Below are 18234 nucleotides of genomic sequence, written 5' to 3'. Positions count from 1 at the left end.
CATCGTCCATCCGCAAAATTTCCATTTATAATTCTATATTTCCTAGATCCGTAAGAGAATCGAAGTCTTCCTGTATCTTAAGTTCTTAAGATTGTAAAAGTTTCAACCGTTTAACACGCAACATAGAATTCAACGAGTTTCTACCATCTAGGAAGAGTAGACGCAATAAAGGCGCTGCTCTTCTTTCGGTTACGCGGCGCAATAAATAAGGACCGTCGTAAAAGCTCGTAAACCAGATAATATCTCGAAAGAAATGTTTGCCTCGCTAACCCGATCCAAACTGTTGGCGGCGTTTCTTTTTCCGTGTCCAGCTCTCGACTAATGTTTCCCTCGCGGAAGACGGCCGCATTTTTTTCGTTAGCCCAACTTCTCTCGCCCCCTTTTGTTCTCGATTTATCGGAACACGGTGTCGAGGGCCGTAGGCCGAGCCCCACCGCAACGCCCGAAAATGTTCAGCGAAATTAAATGAACAATTCGTTACGGACGACAACAACGTTCCACATCGAAATGGCCCTTCTCTCCCTGGTGACCACGGCACCCGTGGATTTTGTCCGCTAACTCCATTAATTAATCCGTATTTATTTACCTCTCGAGAGGCATTTCAAACTTTCTTAACGGATATCGGTCCGGTGACTAAAATCGCAACCATTTAAAGATTAGATACTGGAACGTATTTTTGACAGAGAATCTTTGTCCACAGGTAAAGCTAAACCATTACCGTGAAGGTATCGCTTTCAAGTAAGCTTTCGCAGGACTAAGTTTCTCGTTCGGTGGTTCGCGTGAATCGTTGGAAAAATTCGTGAAATTGAGCCCCTAGGTTAGGAGGCAGGAAGACCCAAAAACCGATACGATCTCTTTCGAACGATCGTTTAACGACGGTCGTAGTGGCGCCAGGCCTCTGTATCTTGCTGCAATGTGGCTGGTGTAACACGAGGCCAGAAGGGCGCTAATAAATTTTCCAAAGTCGCTATTGTGCCATATATTCCGACTGTTTTAAGCCCACTATGTCCGCAACGAAAAAATATTAGCAGTAAATTTTCCAGCGTCGTTTTTCGCTTTCCACTCAAGTCTCGCGTTTGAGTAGTTCCCGCAGCCAAACGTGTTCTCCTTTCTGAACGTTTATGTTCCTGCTCTTGCGTTACATTAGCCTACGTTAAATTTATTATAGCGAAAGAATGCATCGTAATCATAGAAATTTATTGGATATGAATTTCTATTTCTATACTAACCTATTTCTATTCTACCGGTACAAGACCGGTCGTGCGTAGATTACACCGTCTCCATCACGCGTGAACAAACTTGCGGGATATTAACGAGCCGGCCATATCGGCTAATTGCTGTTAATCCATTCTTTAAAAGGGCCAATTAAGGGATAAATTATGCGGACGTTGGTCCGTGGCTAGATGCAATCAAGCGTCGATAATCCTCGATTTACAATGCTTACTTCTCGATTAGCTCGGTACATTAGCGCCATTTACAAATTGTGATCGTCTACCGACTACGGCAGCTGTTTATTAAGCAGCATATTAAAAAATCAACAAGAACACGTAGTGGACAAAAGTTTACATTTACAAATAAAACCGTGTGCAGCCGCATATCGGTAAATGAGAGAACAGTGCACCTAAGGAACTTCTTTACAGGTCTGCAGAGAACTTACGATCTTGAAAAAGCAAGATGGTCGCGTTTGTTACTCGCATTAACTGTTATGCGGTCCGTGAAACCGCTCGAGGTTTTCTTTACCTGCGCGATCGTCCCTTGTTGTAACCTGTGGACGAAGCGGAAGTGAGCTCTGAGTGAGCCGAAGAGATCGGTTCGGGACAGGTTATGGTCCCCTCGAGTATAGAGCGGCTCGTTAACGTAAGACAACCGGGACCGATAGCGATCGACTAATCTTCACCGAGCCAGCTAGAGCCTAGGCTGTTTTTGTGCGTCTCTGGCAGACGCTTCGTGAGCAGATTATCCGTCTTGGTATTCGAAGAGAGGCGCATACATCGGGACAATTAGACGCTACCAGGATACGTCGTACCGGGTAATTCGGTTTCTTCGATTCGTTCAACGAGCCTCCTCGAATCTAACGTGAGAATAAAACCGTTTTACCGTCGGTACGGACGTCGACTGGTAGTTATTCGCCGTAACGCTAGTTAATTACGTTACCACGACTCCGCTAAAAAAAAACTGCATGATTAATCGCTTGACACGCTTGTGGTTTGGTTAATTCGTGGTTGTAATTACCATTGAATTCGACCTTTCCGCAAGTTAGCGCTTCGAGAACATGCCGTGAACTATCGTGACGAGTGCTGCTTATGGCTTCATTATTTCAACGTTATAATACACCGTCTGAGAATAAAATTGAGTCAAGTAGTCGCTTTAAAGAGGATCGTTCTTGGAAAAGTTCTTGTTAGACTCTGTTGTCAACTAGCCATTACGTCGAACAATCGCCCCATTTAGAAGCTGATAAAAATCACGAGTTGAAGAGCAACGAACACGCAATAATCACCTCTTAACCCGATGTAACGCTTCAAGTTTACCTACTTTAATCTTCGTCCGTAAATATCGCCGAAATCTTTCGTCGCTCATGAATCAGCCATTAAAGCGCAGTCTGTCAAATTTTGTTACGTTACGTCTTTCGCAAAAGATCGAATAGATTTACGAACGGTTAATCGACTCTTTGATAGTTCAAGTTAATAACAGTAAAATTTCATACGAAGATAATAACTGTTTTAATTCCCGTGAATAGAAATGTATATCTGTCCTTCGACGAGCTCGAATAAATCACACAAAGCTCTACTGTACTTCGAAAATGCGAGTTCAAAAATTTTAGTTCAGTTGTAGAACGCAAGACTTCTTAATTATTCTGTACAGCTTGTACGACGTACAAGCGGTTCGAAAATGGCGCGAGCGCGTAATTAGAGTCTAAACTCGATTTAGCCCAGCGACCGGTGTACACGTCGGCGATGCGATCCTAAGGCTGCCGGTACAAATGACAAAAACTGCCGGCGCTGACACTGAAATATCAACGGCGGCTCACGAATTCATCTGGCCGTGTGCCGCCCTCGGCTTCGCGAGCGACGCTGCCACGTGTGCTCGAGTCGCTTGAAACGCGAGAGAACCGACCGCGGAATTCGAGAATGGGCTAACACGCGTGCACTTAGAACATTTACCTCGGTCACAGACCGTGACTCGTGGAAAATTCCGCTTTTGTTCGATCGTCTCGATCGTGACATATATCGGTTACGAGTGGCTATGATTAATAGTACTTCTACAAGAAACAATCTATATCTAGAAGAGTATTACGGTAGAAAGCTTATACCTTCGCCGACGATAATGTTAAAAATATCGAGAAGGTAACACGACTTATTCTCAAGATCAGAAATTGCAGAAAGGAAAGAAATTCACGTGATGATCGTGTCCCGAAAATCCGAGAAAAGCAGAGAGAGAGAAATGAAATAGCGAGGAACCATGTTGACGATGGTGATCAAAATGGCAGATTGGACGAGAGGAGAGGTCAGGAGGAAGAGAGGTCGTTTTGGACGGGGCGCTTCGCATCCTCGATCGCGTCGAACAGCGAAGCGGAGCGCGGTTGGCTCAGACGGGCGTAGCGTGTACGAACTACAAACAATGGCTTTGTTTCCACGCGAAAAACGTGATACAACTGTAAAGTAACAAATATCTCGACGTAGATCGACACGCGATCCGGCCGCCGCTTAGGGCGCACAGGCGTTTCTTACTCTTACACACTCGCCAAGCGTTCTCGTGTGCACGCAGCCCGCCCGTGTGGATCCCACGTTTACGTACGTAGTTTATAAAACGAACCAACAGCCAAGAGTCTTTTCTCTTTGCTAGGTGGCTGTCACTGTGTATGCGGGTTGGCTGGCTGTGTCGCTTCTTTACGAATTCAACGAGACGGAGAGACACAGGCTGGGACCAGTATTACGTATTTACTTGCGCGACTGAATCACCATAATAAGCTCCGCCCGTTAATTGCGCCCCATTTTCTCATGCACCGTCCGTGTAATTTCGCGTGTTACCACGAGTTTCCGTTAGCCATTGCGGAAGAAAATATCGGATCAAGCGTGGAATACCGGCAGCCACGACGGATCAATGCGTGAAGTAGATATATCCAGACGAACAACGAGTTGAAAAGTTTCCGTGCGAACGAGTTTGAGTCGCGTCAATCGCAAAGTCCAAAGCTATGCGTGACCAGGGTAGCAAAGGGGCAGCGAAAAGGGAGCAGGAAAGGGACAACACACTCGATAATCCGATGTTACATGCAAGCATAATTATCGGAATACGGGTTACACACGTATTTTATGAATTTTAAAAGTGCACAGCTGTTGTCACGCATCGATACAAGGGATCAGAGGGTCCCGGCCAGAGGTTCTCCTCGATGCTTCTCGCATTTGCAGGTCGTTTGTTTGACATCGCGTCGCCTAACTGATACAACGTAACGAAGAGGGGTAGAAACGAGACCAAGGGTTGGACGCTTAAGTGGCTATGGATTCCTTCGTATTACCGTCCTCGAGAAACCGACCGAGTTTCCGAACGGAAAGGGCGTACCGGATGTTTCAGCTCGCCACTTTAGGGACATGTGGCCGGACAGATAGCCATCGATCTTGAACCTAATTAGCGGTGCACAGTGCGAACAAGCAGACACTGACTCCATCGGCCCACGATATACACGTAAACGCGTGTATTCCATACAACGGTGAACGCCCTTCTACAATTTTTTTTCTTTCCACCTCGTGCTTCTTGCATTTACTCTTCGACTCGGTCTCTCGATCGTCATCGTACCAACTCGGAGAATACGCTCCTCGAGCGCACCGGCCACGAGACGATCTACGACCGGCCGTCACGAACGATTTCGCGACCAGATACCAGGACGACGTTTCGTCGTTCCTCGTTATTACTCGCATAATTTCTGCGAACCTCGCTCAAGGCGCGGTGAAATTACGTATAAACGAGGATCGACTGACTTCGAGACGTGCGTGCTGGCCCGCCCGTGTACACGTCCCTTTGCCACGTGTACCAGGCGCGCGTCTGTACGCGTGACATTAATCAAGAGGAACGAAGCGGATCTGTCATTGGCGTATGGGAGAGAAATTCGCAGAATTTCTTCGAGAAACGAAAAGCTTCCGTGCTGATGTTCCATAGCTAGCACGGTAATTCTTGATATTATTTTCTAAATTGATTCGAGTGGATTAACGGTTGACGACTGGTCGTTTCGAGGACTAATGGCGCGTTACGGAATATACGATTTTCATTCGTAGATCTTAAATTGCCAGATATAAGAACCGAAACTACAAGTTTTACGGAATACGGCTATTAAGTAGGAATTCGAGAAGATAAACGATTTCAATGAGAACATTGAGACGCTTTCGTGACAGGGAAAGAAGAGGACGAAACAAAGTAGGAATATTCGCGTTCAGAAAGGAGTGACGTTCAAAGGACGATTCCGCCAACGAGGTTAACTCTTGTTCACGGCCCGTTGCTCGACATCGGTTCGAGTCCTCGAAGCGAACCAAACTCTTACAAAATGGCTAAACCAATTCTCCTCTCGAGTTTCACGGCCAGCGTCATGGTCGGCTATTGTCTTTTCGATGTTCCACGGTGTTCTTTTCCTTCTCTTTGCTCGAAACGTCAAGGGGTAGCCGATTAAGACGACCGTGCGCGCAAGTTTCGTACGAGAAATGTTGACTAATTCGAGCGTGAGTAGCGGAATCGTGGAACGCCAGCCAGAGAACGCCAGAGCGAAACGAAACGTGAAATTCTAGAAGTCTACTAGAGCGAGGAGAGGAGAAAGGTGGGGCACCGAAAAGTAACGAAGAACATGCGTCCATGGGACGATGCCACGGAAAGATGACGCCTCGACGGCGCCTCGATTTGCGACACCCTGGCCTGCTCCACAAAATCTCTCCCTCGCTGATCCGTTATCGGTCCCAGTCGACTTCCTGTTCGACCTCGACGACTGTCATGGCCTGGACAACGGTCGACTTTCTCCTACTTAATCTACGACGTTCGACGGTTCAGCAACGAGACGGAAAAGAGAGGAAGATTTAAAGAACCGGTAAGGACGTTCAATCTGACTAATAGGTGTTTCGAACGATAACGCGGCAAGACTAATTCGGAGGGCTGCCAAACGATTCCGTGCTAATTACTGACAGACCGGCCGTACGTAATAATCGTCGGGCGCATCGAGCGCGGCTGAAAATATATTTTGCCATGAAGCTTCAAAGGGCAGGGCGCACAAAGGGGCGACAGGTCGTTTGGCGAGTCTCCGCCGGAGGATAAATGATCACCGCGAGCTGAATTCGACCTGGACGACGGCCTCTTTCTCCCTGTTCGCGCTACCGTCTACGAGCGCGTTTCCCTTCGTCTTCTCGCAAACCGTCCACCAATATAATAAGAATGCAATTACCAAGCGAAACGAGACACCTATAAATAGAGTCTCCTCTCCAGTTGGAAAACGGCCGGCTGGAAACAGAAAGATGGAGGATACGTTGCAGACGCGAGAAGGCGCGCACGGACGAGCAAGCGGGATAAGAAGAGGCGGAAGAAGAAACGGTTAATTTGTTGTGTATCAGCGGCAGCAGCACCGGCAGCTACGAAGACAGGCTACGAAAGAACGCACCGTGCCTTCCTGAGAAAATAACTAGAGATAATTACGCGCATAAATCAAAGTGTTAATATTCGGGGGCGTAGGTAGGTGGTGCAGGTAGAGGTATATACGCTCTCTGTCTATAGGAACGCTCGTACGCGTTCGTCGTAGCGAGAAAAGGGTCGTGAAGGGTAAGAAAGATACGTCAAGGGGAAAAGAGAATACCACGGATCGAGAAGGGAGAAACGGAGAACGAAATAATGCCAACTCTGGATCGGTAGATCATTCGTGGCCGTTGGATACGCCTCCTTGTTAGCCAGGGTTTACTTAGTCCTGTGACGCTGCCAGGACGTGCGTTACGCCCGCTAATAGCCCACCGGTAACGAACTACCGTCGGCATTTTTCGACGACCTTTTAAGCGAAAACGAACGCGTCTCTCCTCTCGCCCGGCCTCTTATCGATCATCCTGGTCGAGTCGTTGCGAAAAAGGATCGCTCTTGCCTCTGGAAACGAATTCCTTACCCGCGTGCTTCTCTCCTCTTCCGATGATATACCGTGGGTTCTCGCGCGCGCATGCGCGAGTATCGGTCACCGTTCAGCCGCAGGACGTTCGCTTATAATACGTCGCGACGGTGGACAATTTTACCAAGATGGGATTAAATGGTTTCGTTTGTCCAATGATTATTCTTCTTGCCTCTTTCTTCTTATTTATCTTAGCTTTTTCATTCTCCCCTGATGAGAATCAACGTGTTCGATGATCACGGTTTCTGGCAATTTAATTACGCCACGGTATTTCCGATATTTTTCTCGGCTCTGTATCGGCAACAGGTATCGAGGCGAGCTCCAGAGAAAAAAAGGAACGCACAGTGGCGTTGAAACACTCATAACAGGTGGACCGATGCTCGGGCTGTAGATGCATCTTCGAGGTGGGCGGTCCCACACTCCTTAAATCAGCCTGCAGCCACCATAACATTAAGCCTGCCTCTCACGGTGCTGCGTCTTCCCGACCTGCCGTTTATTTGTTTGCTTAGAGCGAGTAATTAGAATCCGATACAAATGGTTATTATTTATCGACCGGCAGAGACGTGGGGGCAGCGAATGCACAAGTAGGTGGGAGGGAACACCTTCTGATTGCCTGGCGTTATTAAACCAACCGATACCAGCTGATAAATACACGGACGGATGCTAAACCCGCGCTTCGTTCATCCGCCAATATATAACGTTGTGATCGTTCTTAACAGCTTTTCGTTCTGATCTTTCGTTCGCTTGGTTTCTTCCTTCTTGCGCGTCTTCGTGAACTTCGTTTCAGACCCTCTAGATACCGTTGTCCTTCCTTTTTCATTTCGAAGATTTTTCTATGTTACGGTGCAAGTTCAAACTCGAAACCAAGACGAGATATGCCATATTTGAGGAGATGCGAATGAAAAGGGTTAGCACATTGCACCTGTCGAAAGCGACAAAAACGGATTGCTAACGATCCCACTGAATCAAGTATAATGGAGCAGAGTCAAACGTCGTGTCAGACTGATGCAGCCGTCCTGCATTGTAGGGGGACGCAGAAATCGAACGGGCGAATCTATCGCGATGCCAGACGCGTCCGTTAATAAAGTATAATGGGCACACGGTACCCGGACGACGACGTACACCTGACCCAGCGAATACAATGGCCGTCTACGACGTTCGGCCACCGATCACGTAGGCCACGTGTGTGCGAACGACTCTTTAATACGGGCTCGTAAACCATCCGCGAGAAAAGAAAGCTACGCGGTGTGACTGTTGACGGTGGCTCGTGAACAATCGCACAAAAGCGCGCGGATACCGATACGACCGATCGACGCCCGATGGCTAATCGATGCGAGGTGACTCAATGAAAAAAAAAAAAAAAAAAAAGAAAAGAAAACAGATCGATCGAGCTTTTGTGCTGAATCTTTTATCGGCCATAGTCGAAACCCGTTATCGATCTTGTTGAAATTTGTACAACGTCTCATCCGAAGGATACGAGTTAATTTTAACGGGCCATTCGGTCCCTTTCAATTATTCATCGACATCTTCGTACCGCGATCAACCGTGAAACACGATTTTCCGATTGGTTATCGGCTAATCGTCCGATTTATTTATCCAAGCAAAAATTCGGCAAAGGGGAGAGAAACGTCGAGCGTGGTACCCACGTTGATTAGCTTCCGTGTTGATTTAATTACCGGAGGGGGAGTAATTGGAATGCCTACCGACGTTCCCCTTCCCACCCACAAACGACACCCCCATGTCGTTTGCTTCACTTTGTCTCCCACATCCCATCGCTCTGGCATTCTCTCCTCGCCTGACCGTTGCATATTCATCGATGGATTAATATATATATATACATATCCATGTGTCGAAGCCTCGGTCAACGAGATGGTAGTGGTCACTCGAGAGTACACCCCGTAGAGAATAAATTTTTATATTAATCAAAGATCGGAATACTACTACCATATATACCGATCGACCACTTCGGAAAACAAATGTCGCATTGACGAAAGCGGACAGAAAGAAATCAATTACACGGAAATATGCATATAAACTATCTTCCTTTTGCAAGAAAATATAAGTTTCGACGTAAAAGAGAAAGAGGAAACGCGGCAGCGAAATGAAAGTACGATTTCCAACAGGAAAAACATTTTCCGCATTTTATTCGGATAGTAGATGCGAGAGCCATGCAAAAGCGGTAGCACGGCCGCGTGATAGACGGCGCGTGTACGATGCTGCAGGGAGAGAACAGAGACGCGAAAAAGACAACAGAGAGACCGGAGTTCGTTGCCAATTTCCGCGAGCGCGAGACTCGTCGCAAAAAGGGAGCAGTGTATGGTTACGTTCGTACGTCGGCCATAGGCGAGCGTATATCGCGGCGATGTTATCCGCAAACACGCGGGTTCGACCAATTTATCCCAAGGGATGAGGCGGACGTGGCCTGAACCGGGGTGTGGGGCTACCTTGTCCAGCGGAATGAATTCAGCACGCAGCCCCTGTGCGGTTCAGCCGCCTCCACCCCTTTCGCAGACCACCACCTCCACAGGCTACCTCGTGCTACATCCCCACTTTCCAGCCGTTTCATCCCCTTGTTCCTTCCTCTCCGCCTTTTCCATCGACACCGACCGTGAACGGCCGTTAAGGCCGGTTCAAACTATTCAGGCCAGAAAACGACGCGTGTTAACAGGAACGACCACGTCGCGGTGAATAGTTTTTATCGCTCGGTCTAGTGCCGCTATGATCATCGGACGACGCTTTGTACACGATAGTCGTTTTAGCTTAATTAACCGTTTCGAAGAAAGCAACGTGTAGAATACGATTGACACGGTTTCTACGATACGTGTAGTCGCGGCATTTTTCTCGGTCGTCGATTGCACAAGCTGAATTTTCTAGTTCTAAGGAGGGGAAAGTAGAAAGTTCCTTTCGAGGTGCGATCGAACCAGAGCTATTTACTACCCTCCGTGGTAAATCTTCTTCCTTGTCTTTGATTCTCAGTGTACGGATTATAAGTGAAATCGATAGTGTGAGTAATCCTTAACTCGTTCCCTATCGGACACTGGTGATCCGCTCCACATATTGGCGGTTTGGTATACACCGGCTGCCTGATTGCCACGGGGGCTCTTAGATTTATTGACCTGTCAATGGTGGCGCGCGAAAACGGCGAATTTACAACGCCGCAGGTGTTAAGTTCTGCCGTGCGTGTAATAACGGCCTGATCCCAGGCCTACGGTAAGCCACACCGTAATTATATTTCCGAACCTCTGGCCCGCCACCTTTGTCATTATCACCCGAGGCGGCGTGGCCGTAATTCAATGAGATCCATTGCGCGGACCAGCGCGCCCCTTTCTCTACGTGAACACGTTAAACACACGGGACGACAAATCGCTCGCGAATCTACAATTTTTTAACCGATCGTACACGCAACCGAGACGAAGGGAGGGAGGGAGAGACCGCTTTAGATAAATCGAAAGAAATTTACGAGAGACGTCTGCCGTCTTTATTCGGGTCGTTCGAGATAACACGTCACACTTATATAAAACGCCTATATCTTACTCGACGTTGCTGGCATTTCGACAAAGTAAAAAACAAACGAGAAAACATGCTCGAATTAAATGGCGATCATAAAAAGTTGACATACCTTGAGTCGGGTGAGGCGAGGTTCTTCCGTGGCCAATTTCGCCAATGCCTGATAATCCCCTTGCGCCGCTCTGACCAACCACTCCCGTGACTTCCCGTCCAGTTGCTACTTCCCAAAGCGATAATTGCCTCAATTAACAGAGGTTACTCGCGATATCGAGCCAGCGAACGATAACGGTCAACACGAACAGGACCGCGTCGAAGAGAGATCCATGGTTCGATTAGAAGGGGAAAATTTTAATTAAGATCTCCGTGAGGAGGCCGCGTGCGTTAATCATGCCAAGACGCGCAATCCGTTCGAACCGAATCTATCGTCTCTCTTCTCACATACACGGTCCAAGTGTTCGCGGGCTGGCTCGCGTATGATAATCAAGATCCACGGAAGACTCGCACGATGAACTTACCGAGGCAACGGAAGCGCTGTCATCTTCGTCGGCGCCCTGCGGGGAAAAGAAGAAAATCAGTCAGTCGCTCGAGAAATCAACATTACGTGCTACGTCACGCGCGACGGGGCGAACGGTGAATCGCCGTGAAACACCATGAGGGAACCGGTCGTTGGCGCGCGATCGCTCTATATGGTCCTGCAGAGCCATACGGAGAACCGCGTTCCCTCTTTCTCCCGCTTTAATTCTATCATCGTCTTTCTTACGGTGAACAACGTGCCCTCGCGGTTACGAACGCCACAAGGGCCACGGAGAGCTCGGGGAGAAGAAAATGCGTAAAAGCAGCGGGGAGCCGCGCACCACGAACGTGCTTCGGTCATCAGATTGATATACGGATCCAATAATTGATTCTCTGACGCAAGACCGCAGGAGGTTGGACCAACTTACGCAACCCCTGTCGGCCACCACCGGGCCGAGGGCAAGCGTTTTAACCAGCCTGCGGCGAACTTTGTCTCGGCGCTGTTTGCCGGATAAAGTGGGTCTCTATCAGGATCGCGGAACGCTGCTAATGGTCTCGTAGAAGTTTGGAACCGATACCTTTTACATCGAACGATCTGTCCGCTTTTACTTCTTGACTCGATTGTTTAAAAACGGAGGGATATATCCTTCTCGTAATCGTTTCGAGAATTCGCGATCGATATTAATTGGCATCGTTATTAATAGAATTTACAATATTTCATTTATTTATGAGTGAAAGTAATCGCAACTAACCCTTCGAAGCAAAGTGCACTCAACAAACGTAAAGCACAACCCTCTCGATTTCTGCGACACTTTTCACAACACACGACCACACCTATGTACGTCCACGAGGCATTCGAAAAAAGAGAAGGAAGAAGAAGAGGAAAAAGAAGAAGTCGGAGAAGAAGGAAGAGGAGGCAGTGAGGAGCGGCTGATCCCAAGAACGCTAAACGACTACTCATCCCTGTTAAACTGTTTGTATTTTCACTCGTCACGGCTGCATCGTCCGTTCGAGGTGCTCACATCGACACTCGTATCCGAATCAATCGTGACTCCTCGTAAATTACTTTCAACGAAGGAACGGGAGGGGTAGAAGTTGAATTCGGTCGAGTCATCATTAGCCGGGCCCGATATATCTCTATCGATCGACACCACCTTGCGTGTCTTTAAGTGAAATCGTGATTCGAGAGGGCGATCAGCGCTGCCAGCTTAAGAAGCCTGCCTCGCACAGCTCGCGCATTCCGCGCTTAATTTAATTTCGCAGGGTAATCCCTAACGCTTAACGTTCCTCTTGTGGTATGCAAATTCGCTCGATCGTTCGAGTCCGATGATCTCTTCGTGGCGTGTGTCATCGCGATATATCCCCCGCCCCTCTCTTTCCTACCAATCAAAGGACGAGTGAGAACCACTGACCCCCCGTCGCGTCAGGTGGTGCAGCGAGCTACGTTCCCAGCTTTCATGTGCTACGGCCACTCTCCCGGCAGAGTTGTCCGTGCCTCGTGCAAATGCATCGGTACACACGGACGGGGGATAGTCTTTATTATGGACGTGCCCAGAGCGTTATCCTCCATCAGTGATTCGACAATCGTATTTTCAATAAGCGGTTGTTATTGTCCGGCCTGTTTAACAATAACCGCGCGAACCAACGGGTCAACAACGAATTCGGTTGGCTTCTGACAGCCAGTCGGCACTCGAGGGGCGAAAAGAAACGATGTAACATCGGAGAGATTTCATAGATTGCAAACAACGTCGAACAACGAACGACAACTTGTCCAGGAACTTGTTCGCTTTCTCGGTTTCTGATAAGTGGAACATCGTCGATATATCGGTTAAAAAGTCAGCACGTTAAGATTCTTGTCACCGGTAGGTTTGGTTGATTTTCCAACGATTGGACGCTCGACGTAAATGGCCAGGAGGAGACACTTGTTTCCTCCGATATCTTGGTCCAGAAATATGCAAATGGTCTTGTCCCGTGTTGGCGCAACAACGAACGCGAACGATTGGACAGACGGACTAGTCAACGATGCCGATCCCGCGAGAGTCACCACTATAATGGGGTGGTTATCAGATAAGCTTATAGACGGACGGTAATCGTAATAACATCGCTACGATGGCTTCTCTGATTCATCGTTGCCAGCGAGATCGAGAACGGAACGAGTCGCAGGTATAGGAAGGGAGGGAAAAGAGAAAAGAGAAAAGACAGATCTATCCTCATCGGCGCCTGGACCCGTCAGCGAGTCATTGTTTCTCCGTAATTAATATTTTAATTGAGATCACCGAGAATTAATTAATGCAACGGCGTCGTTATACCCTCCGTCTGGACTGTTCATTTAATCGATCGTAACACGGCGCCTGTCAGAGCTGTACAGCTCGTTCCATGAATTTCGTCGACTATCACGACTTCACGCTGCGCGTAGACGCCCCTTAGATATTATCTCGGGACTAATTTTTTTACTCGTCGTTATTTATATAACCGTTACGATTACGCGAACCTCTGAGCAGGAGTAATTTAAATTCCACCACGGAACTTTTTAATTCGTTAAATACGCCAGCATACGGTACGTATCTATACGCCTCTCATACACGGCAAGTACGCGGAACGATTTGTCTCTTCGATCAGAGGTACGTACATATACAAACGTGTTTCGAGAGGTGGGAAACTTCTGGAGGATCCAGACACGCGCTTAAAACTTTTTCTGGCTGCCAACTTTTTCGACAACTTCCGAGATACGGTGTCAAATATTGTCGACTCGCTTCACGGTTCCACGATTTGCTCAAACTCTATTATCTTACCCCCTCGAAAGAGGACGGGAGAAAAAGAAATAGCGAAGTACCGCGTTAATACTAGATCGCTGGGAGAAACAACGAGCGTAACGGCTCTAGAAACGAACACAAAGGGAGGAATTTCCATGACCATCTCGCTGTTAACGCAAGTGTGCGCCGCGTCGACGTTGATTCCAAAACATTCTCTCCCTGTTCTAATTAAATTAAATACGCCTCTCCGGTTAATTTCGAGAATGTAGCCATAGAGAAACGCGCGCAGATACTCGAACAGCGGTGCACGTGTTGGCTCACGTTCATCGGTGCTTTTCTCTTCTCGGGACAATGAAAAGAACGCAAAAACCGAATGAAACAGAAAGCTGGAGAAAAAGAGAGAAACAGAGAGAGAGAAAGAGAGAAATAAAAGCGTAGGCGGTGTGAGCGCGTGCGGTTGTTCTTCGGGGTGGAAACGTTTTAATAAACGGACGTGTGCTACCCCTCCGAGGGGGCGTATAAATATATTCGGTTGTTCGAGCGCGTGGAAGAAGGCAGTGGAGAGGAGAGAAACAGAGAGTACCAGAGTCAGGAGGTGAAGAGTCGGGAGGGTTGGATATCGGTGAAACGGCAAAAGGAGTCAGAAGGGCAAGGGCGGTGGCGGTGGTGGGCTGGTGCGGGATGGCGGAGGCAAAACATGTTGCGGCACGAGCTGCCTCAAGAGCACCGCAGAATTAGCTTTATTATAACCTGGGGGCCATCCATACATGCCTAACAGAGCACGAACATTCGCCGGCCAATAAGCCGAATGCTAACCAAACATTTTCGCGACTCGCCGCACCCTCGAATTTATCCCTGCTACACGACGGACGTAAAGCCACCGGACCTGAGAGATGGGGCAGCAGGGAGGAAGGAGGATCGATTTCACGAATTAAAGCTGGATATCTATTTAATGTGCCCGTTAACGTTCGACCACCGCCGACTATTAATAATCTGCCTGTTTGCGGGTACCACTTAAAAGATTATATACTACTCACGATTTACGTAATTATCGAGTTTATGGATTATTTCGCCCCATTTATATTGGAACGTTTATCCGCTCGTTTTGTTCGATCGCGGGAATCTTCCTCTATTTATTAAATTGTTCAATCGATTATTCGGAAAACGTGTATCTTTCGTCTTTATAATTGTTTGGGATTTGATTCGTTTATCGGTCATCTCTATCGCCGGCAATTCTTTGAATCAAAGAGGAATTAGAGATATTAAACTATCGATAACTGACCGAGTAAAATCCCGACTCGTGTTCAATTAGCCAAGTGCAATATCTACCTATTTACTACATCTTCGCAATCACTTTTCCTCTATTCGATTTACGTCAGAGCTGCAGAATTCTCCCACCAGATCATTCCCTAGATCATCCCCGATACCGAAAGTTCTCCACCGTGAAAGGTAGAAGCTCGGTCCTCTCTAACGAGCATCGTTAGGAGGAACTTTTCTGACGCGCTGACAGTGGACGAACGATTAGGCCCGGATTAGTGGTGCGCGCGAGATCGATTATGCAACGCTGCGGATAACGTTGGCCTGATTTATTCCCCTAATGGGCGTTCGCGCATTCATTTCGTGGCCGTACGAGGCAATTCCACGGGGCTTCGTCGGATGGTGGCGACCGTACTGCCGCTGACAGGAAAACTCTAGCTGGGTGATTCAGCGTTCCGTTCGGCGACGCCTCCCAACGACCACCATAATGCCTACACCTAGCCCGGTGCCCACCTACCTAACGCCATTTCCATCGGCTGCTATCGTCCGGGATCATAATCCAAGGTTTAGTCCGGAGTCGGACGAAATCGCGCCGAAGTGCAGACCGCTGTTTGAATCGGACACGCGGAATGGGTGAATCGCGCGACACCGCGTCTCCCTGAATCGGAGATACAGGTCTGCTTTGTTCGTCCGGGATTCTCTTCGCCTGTTCTCGGTATTCGATTGTAAAGAGACGGATGGTGGATGTGGCAAAAATTCTATAGATCAAAAATTAACAAATTTTACGTCGGATAGATGAAAAGATACCTGTATAGAGGCAATGAAGGTTAAGTATCTTGTAAAACACTAGGATATTCTTTTTTTTTCTACTTTGTTGTTTGATTTCAAGACAAAAAATCTAACAGTATGCAAGTGCGTTTTATCTAATTCGAATGCACTACTCAGAATAATTGGAAGATTCTACTGCATCGACCAAGCGTGCAGACAAGCAGTTTAATTGTAAAGTATAAACAGGATTACAAATAGGATATTTACTATAACACGTGGACTATGAAACTCGAATGACACACAAGTTTCTCAACGCAAAACGTTTAATGCGAATCACAAGGATAATTACGAAATACGAAAGAATCAATAATGGAATTGGTCCTTGGGTCAGAGCAATTTTTTATATCGGAGTACGAAGAGACTGGGTGCCGAGCACGCTCGACAAGGCAAGCATCGAACGATTACACGACACCAGAGAAATTCGGCATAGAGACGATTATTAGCTGAGCCGACGCTATGGTGGCATTGGGAGTAATTCATAACCGGCAGCTCGTATTTTCGCGAAGCGGCACGTCGAATTTGGTCCGGATAGAGAACATGCAGCATCGACGCTGCTCCGCACCTCCCATCCTCCGACCGGCCTCCGTTGACAGGATTATATTCGTAGGTACCTATCGTGTTCCTCGGTGTAGCTCGGTCCCGCAATACGCGTCGCGCGATCATATTCTCGTCGACTAATAAATTTACCATGGTGCTCGAGCGCACAACTATCGTACGAATGTCGTCGGTCGATTGTCCTGCCGGCAGTGTCACTGTTTCAAGGACCTTTTACAATGCTAATCGACGCGATTCTACTCCGACGAGATGATTCTGCGAGCAATTATGGTTGTCACTCGACCACCGGATTATTCCAAGATTATTCGAAATTATCTCTCTCTGTCCTTATCTTATTCCTAACGTTTAAAAATACACTACGTTCATTCATGAATTTTCTTTCGATTATAAGCAAATCCACTAATGAAAGAAACGACGTAAGCTCACGACGATCAGGCTTAACCATCCTCGAGCGTAGTTTCGTCTCCTAACGAGTTTATCGCATCCTCTTTAACGTTATTAACACGGGCTAACGAACTGGAAGTGCCGAGTCACCGAGGTCCTCCGCCAAACGCGGAGCCACGGTTCCACCAGGTACGCGTACACACCTGTACGTGTGCCCGTGTCTACCTGTGTACGTATGGAAGTCTATACACACGGGCTTGTAAGTGCAGGGCGAGAGCAGGCGCTCGACGGGACAGGTTACGTGTATAAGGTGGGATAAAGGTACGTATAGGTACAGGTCGGCCTGTCTGTGCGGCCCTGATACCCCAGTCTCTGGGCTAATTCCGAGGTGTAATCTGCGGGTACCATCTCAATGGATTAGCATATAGATAGCGAGGTGGGCTGACCGTATATATACGCGCCTAGACTACGTCGCAGGACGTAGCCATGTCCGTTTTGGTCTCGTGTCCTCTGTACGTAAGGGGGTCAGCTGGTGCTACGCTGCAACACCCCCGCAACTGCAGCGGATGAACCCCGAGCGTCTCTTGTACATCGAACGCCCGTCCAGAACTAATTATCAGAACAGTAGATCAATCGTCGCGTCTAATGAACCATTTCCTTTACCGTGTCCCTGCTTGATGCATGGCTGGGAAATCAGTCAAAAGAAACACTCCGTCAACAATATCTCATGATCCTTTTCTTCGAAGAATCAACTTGAGAGTTTGTACGTACCAAAGAACGATGCAAAAAACGATCGAGATACGGTCGAGCGTATTGTTTCCACGAAGACGGTCTCTAATGCAAAGGAGGAGGGAATAGAGTATACTGGCACGAAGTGTGACCGACATGAATGGCAGTTTGCCATTGGCAGCGGCCACGTGGGGAGGAGTAGACGAGGACGAGGACCGAATATTTCGCTGGAGGTGATTCGGTCGCGAGGTAATTTGTGCTCACAGCGGGGCTGAGCAAACATGCGCAACAGGGGTGCCTCGAAAAATTAAATAACCCGATGACTGGTCACATTCTCCGACACGCGGCATACACAGCAACCAAGAAGACGTGCACACGTACACGCACACTGTGGAACTTTGGCCGTTCGAAGATGTCCGCGAGAAGGGCGCCTCGGTTGAATGACGTGGCCCTCTGCCGTTCTGCTTCTCCATCGTTCTCCCATTTTCTTCGAGCACGACCGAGCGATGCCAGGCTACGGTCGGATATCCCTGGGGAACGGCGTGGACCCAATGGAAGCTAGGACGGGCCCCGGGACTCAGGGCCCAAGGA

At 48.1% G+C, this 18234-nt stretch overlaps 1 protein-coding gene across 5 annotated transcripts in view; it reads right to left on the bottom strand.

Moving 5' to 3' along the window:
• LOC117235139 (ankyrin repeat domain-containing protein SOWAHB) overlaps window positions 1–18234 on the bottom strand; it is a 113097-nt gene that overhangs the window by 86660 nt on the left and 8203 nt on the right. For all 5 annotated transcript variants that reach the window (XR_004493629.1, XR_004493630.1, XM_033496892.1 and 2 more), the window contains exons 5-6: window positions 11140–11175; window positions 10737–10841 (exon numbers count right to left, since the gene is read on the bottom strand). Coding sequence is in view for 3 of the 5 variants with exons in the window: in XM_033496892.1 (XP_033352783.1) it covers window positions 10737–10841; window positions 11140–11175 (141 nt within the window). In the remaining 2 variants the exon portion in view is untranslated. The remainder of the gene's footprint in view (window positions 1–10736; window positions 10842–11139; window positions 11176–18234) is intronic.

The sequence above is a fragment of the Bombus vosnesenskii genome, unplaced genomic scaffold, assembly GCF_011952255.1.
Source record: "Bombus vosnesenskii isolate JDL3184/JDL3185 unplaced genomic scaffold, Bvos_JDL3184-5_v1.1 scf7180000013314, whole genome shotgun sequence".
NCBI lineage: Eukaryota > Metazoa > Arthropoda > Insecta > Hymenoptera > Apidae > Bombus > Bombus vosnesenskii.
Note: the sequence above shows the minus strand (reverse complement) of the source record. Positions and strands in the feature narration are given on the sequence as shown.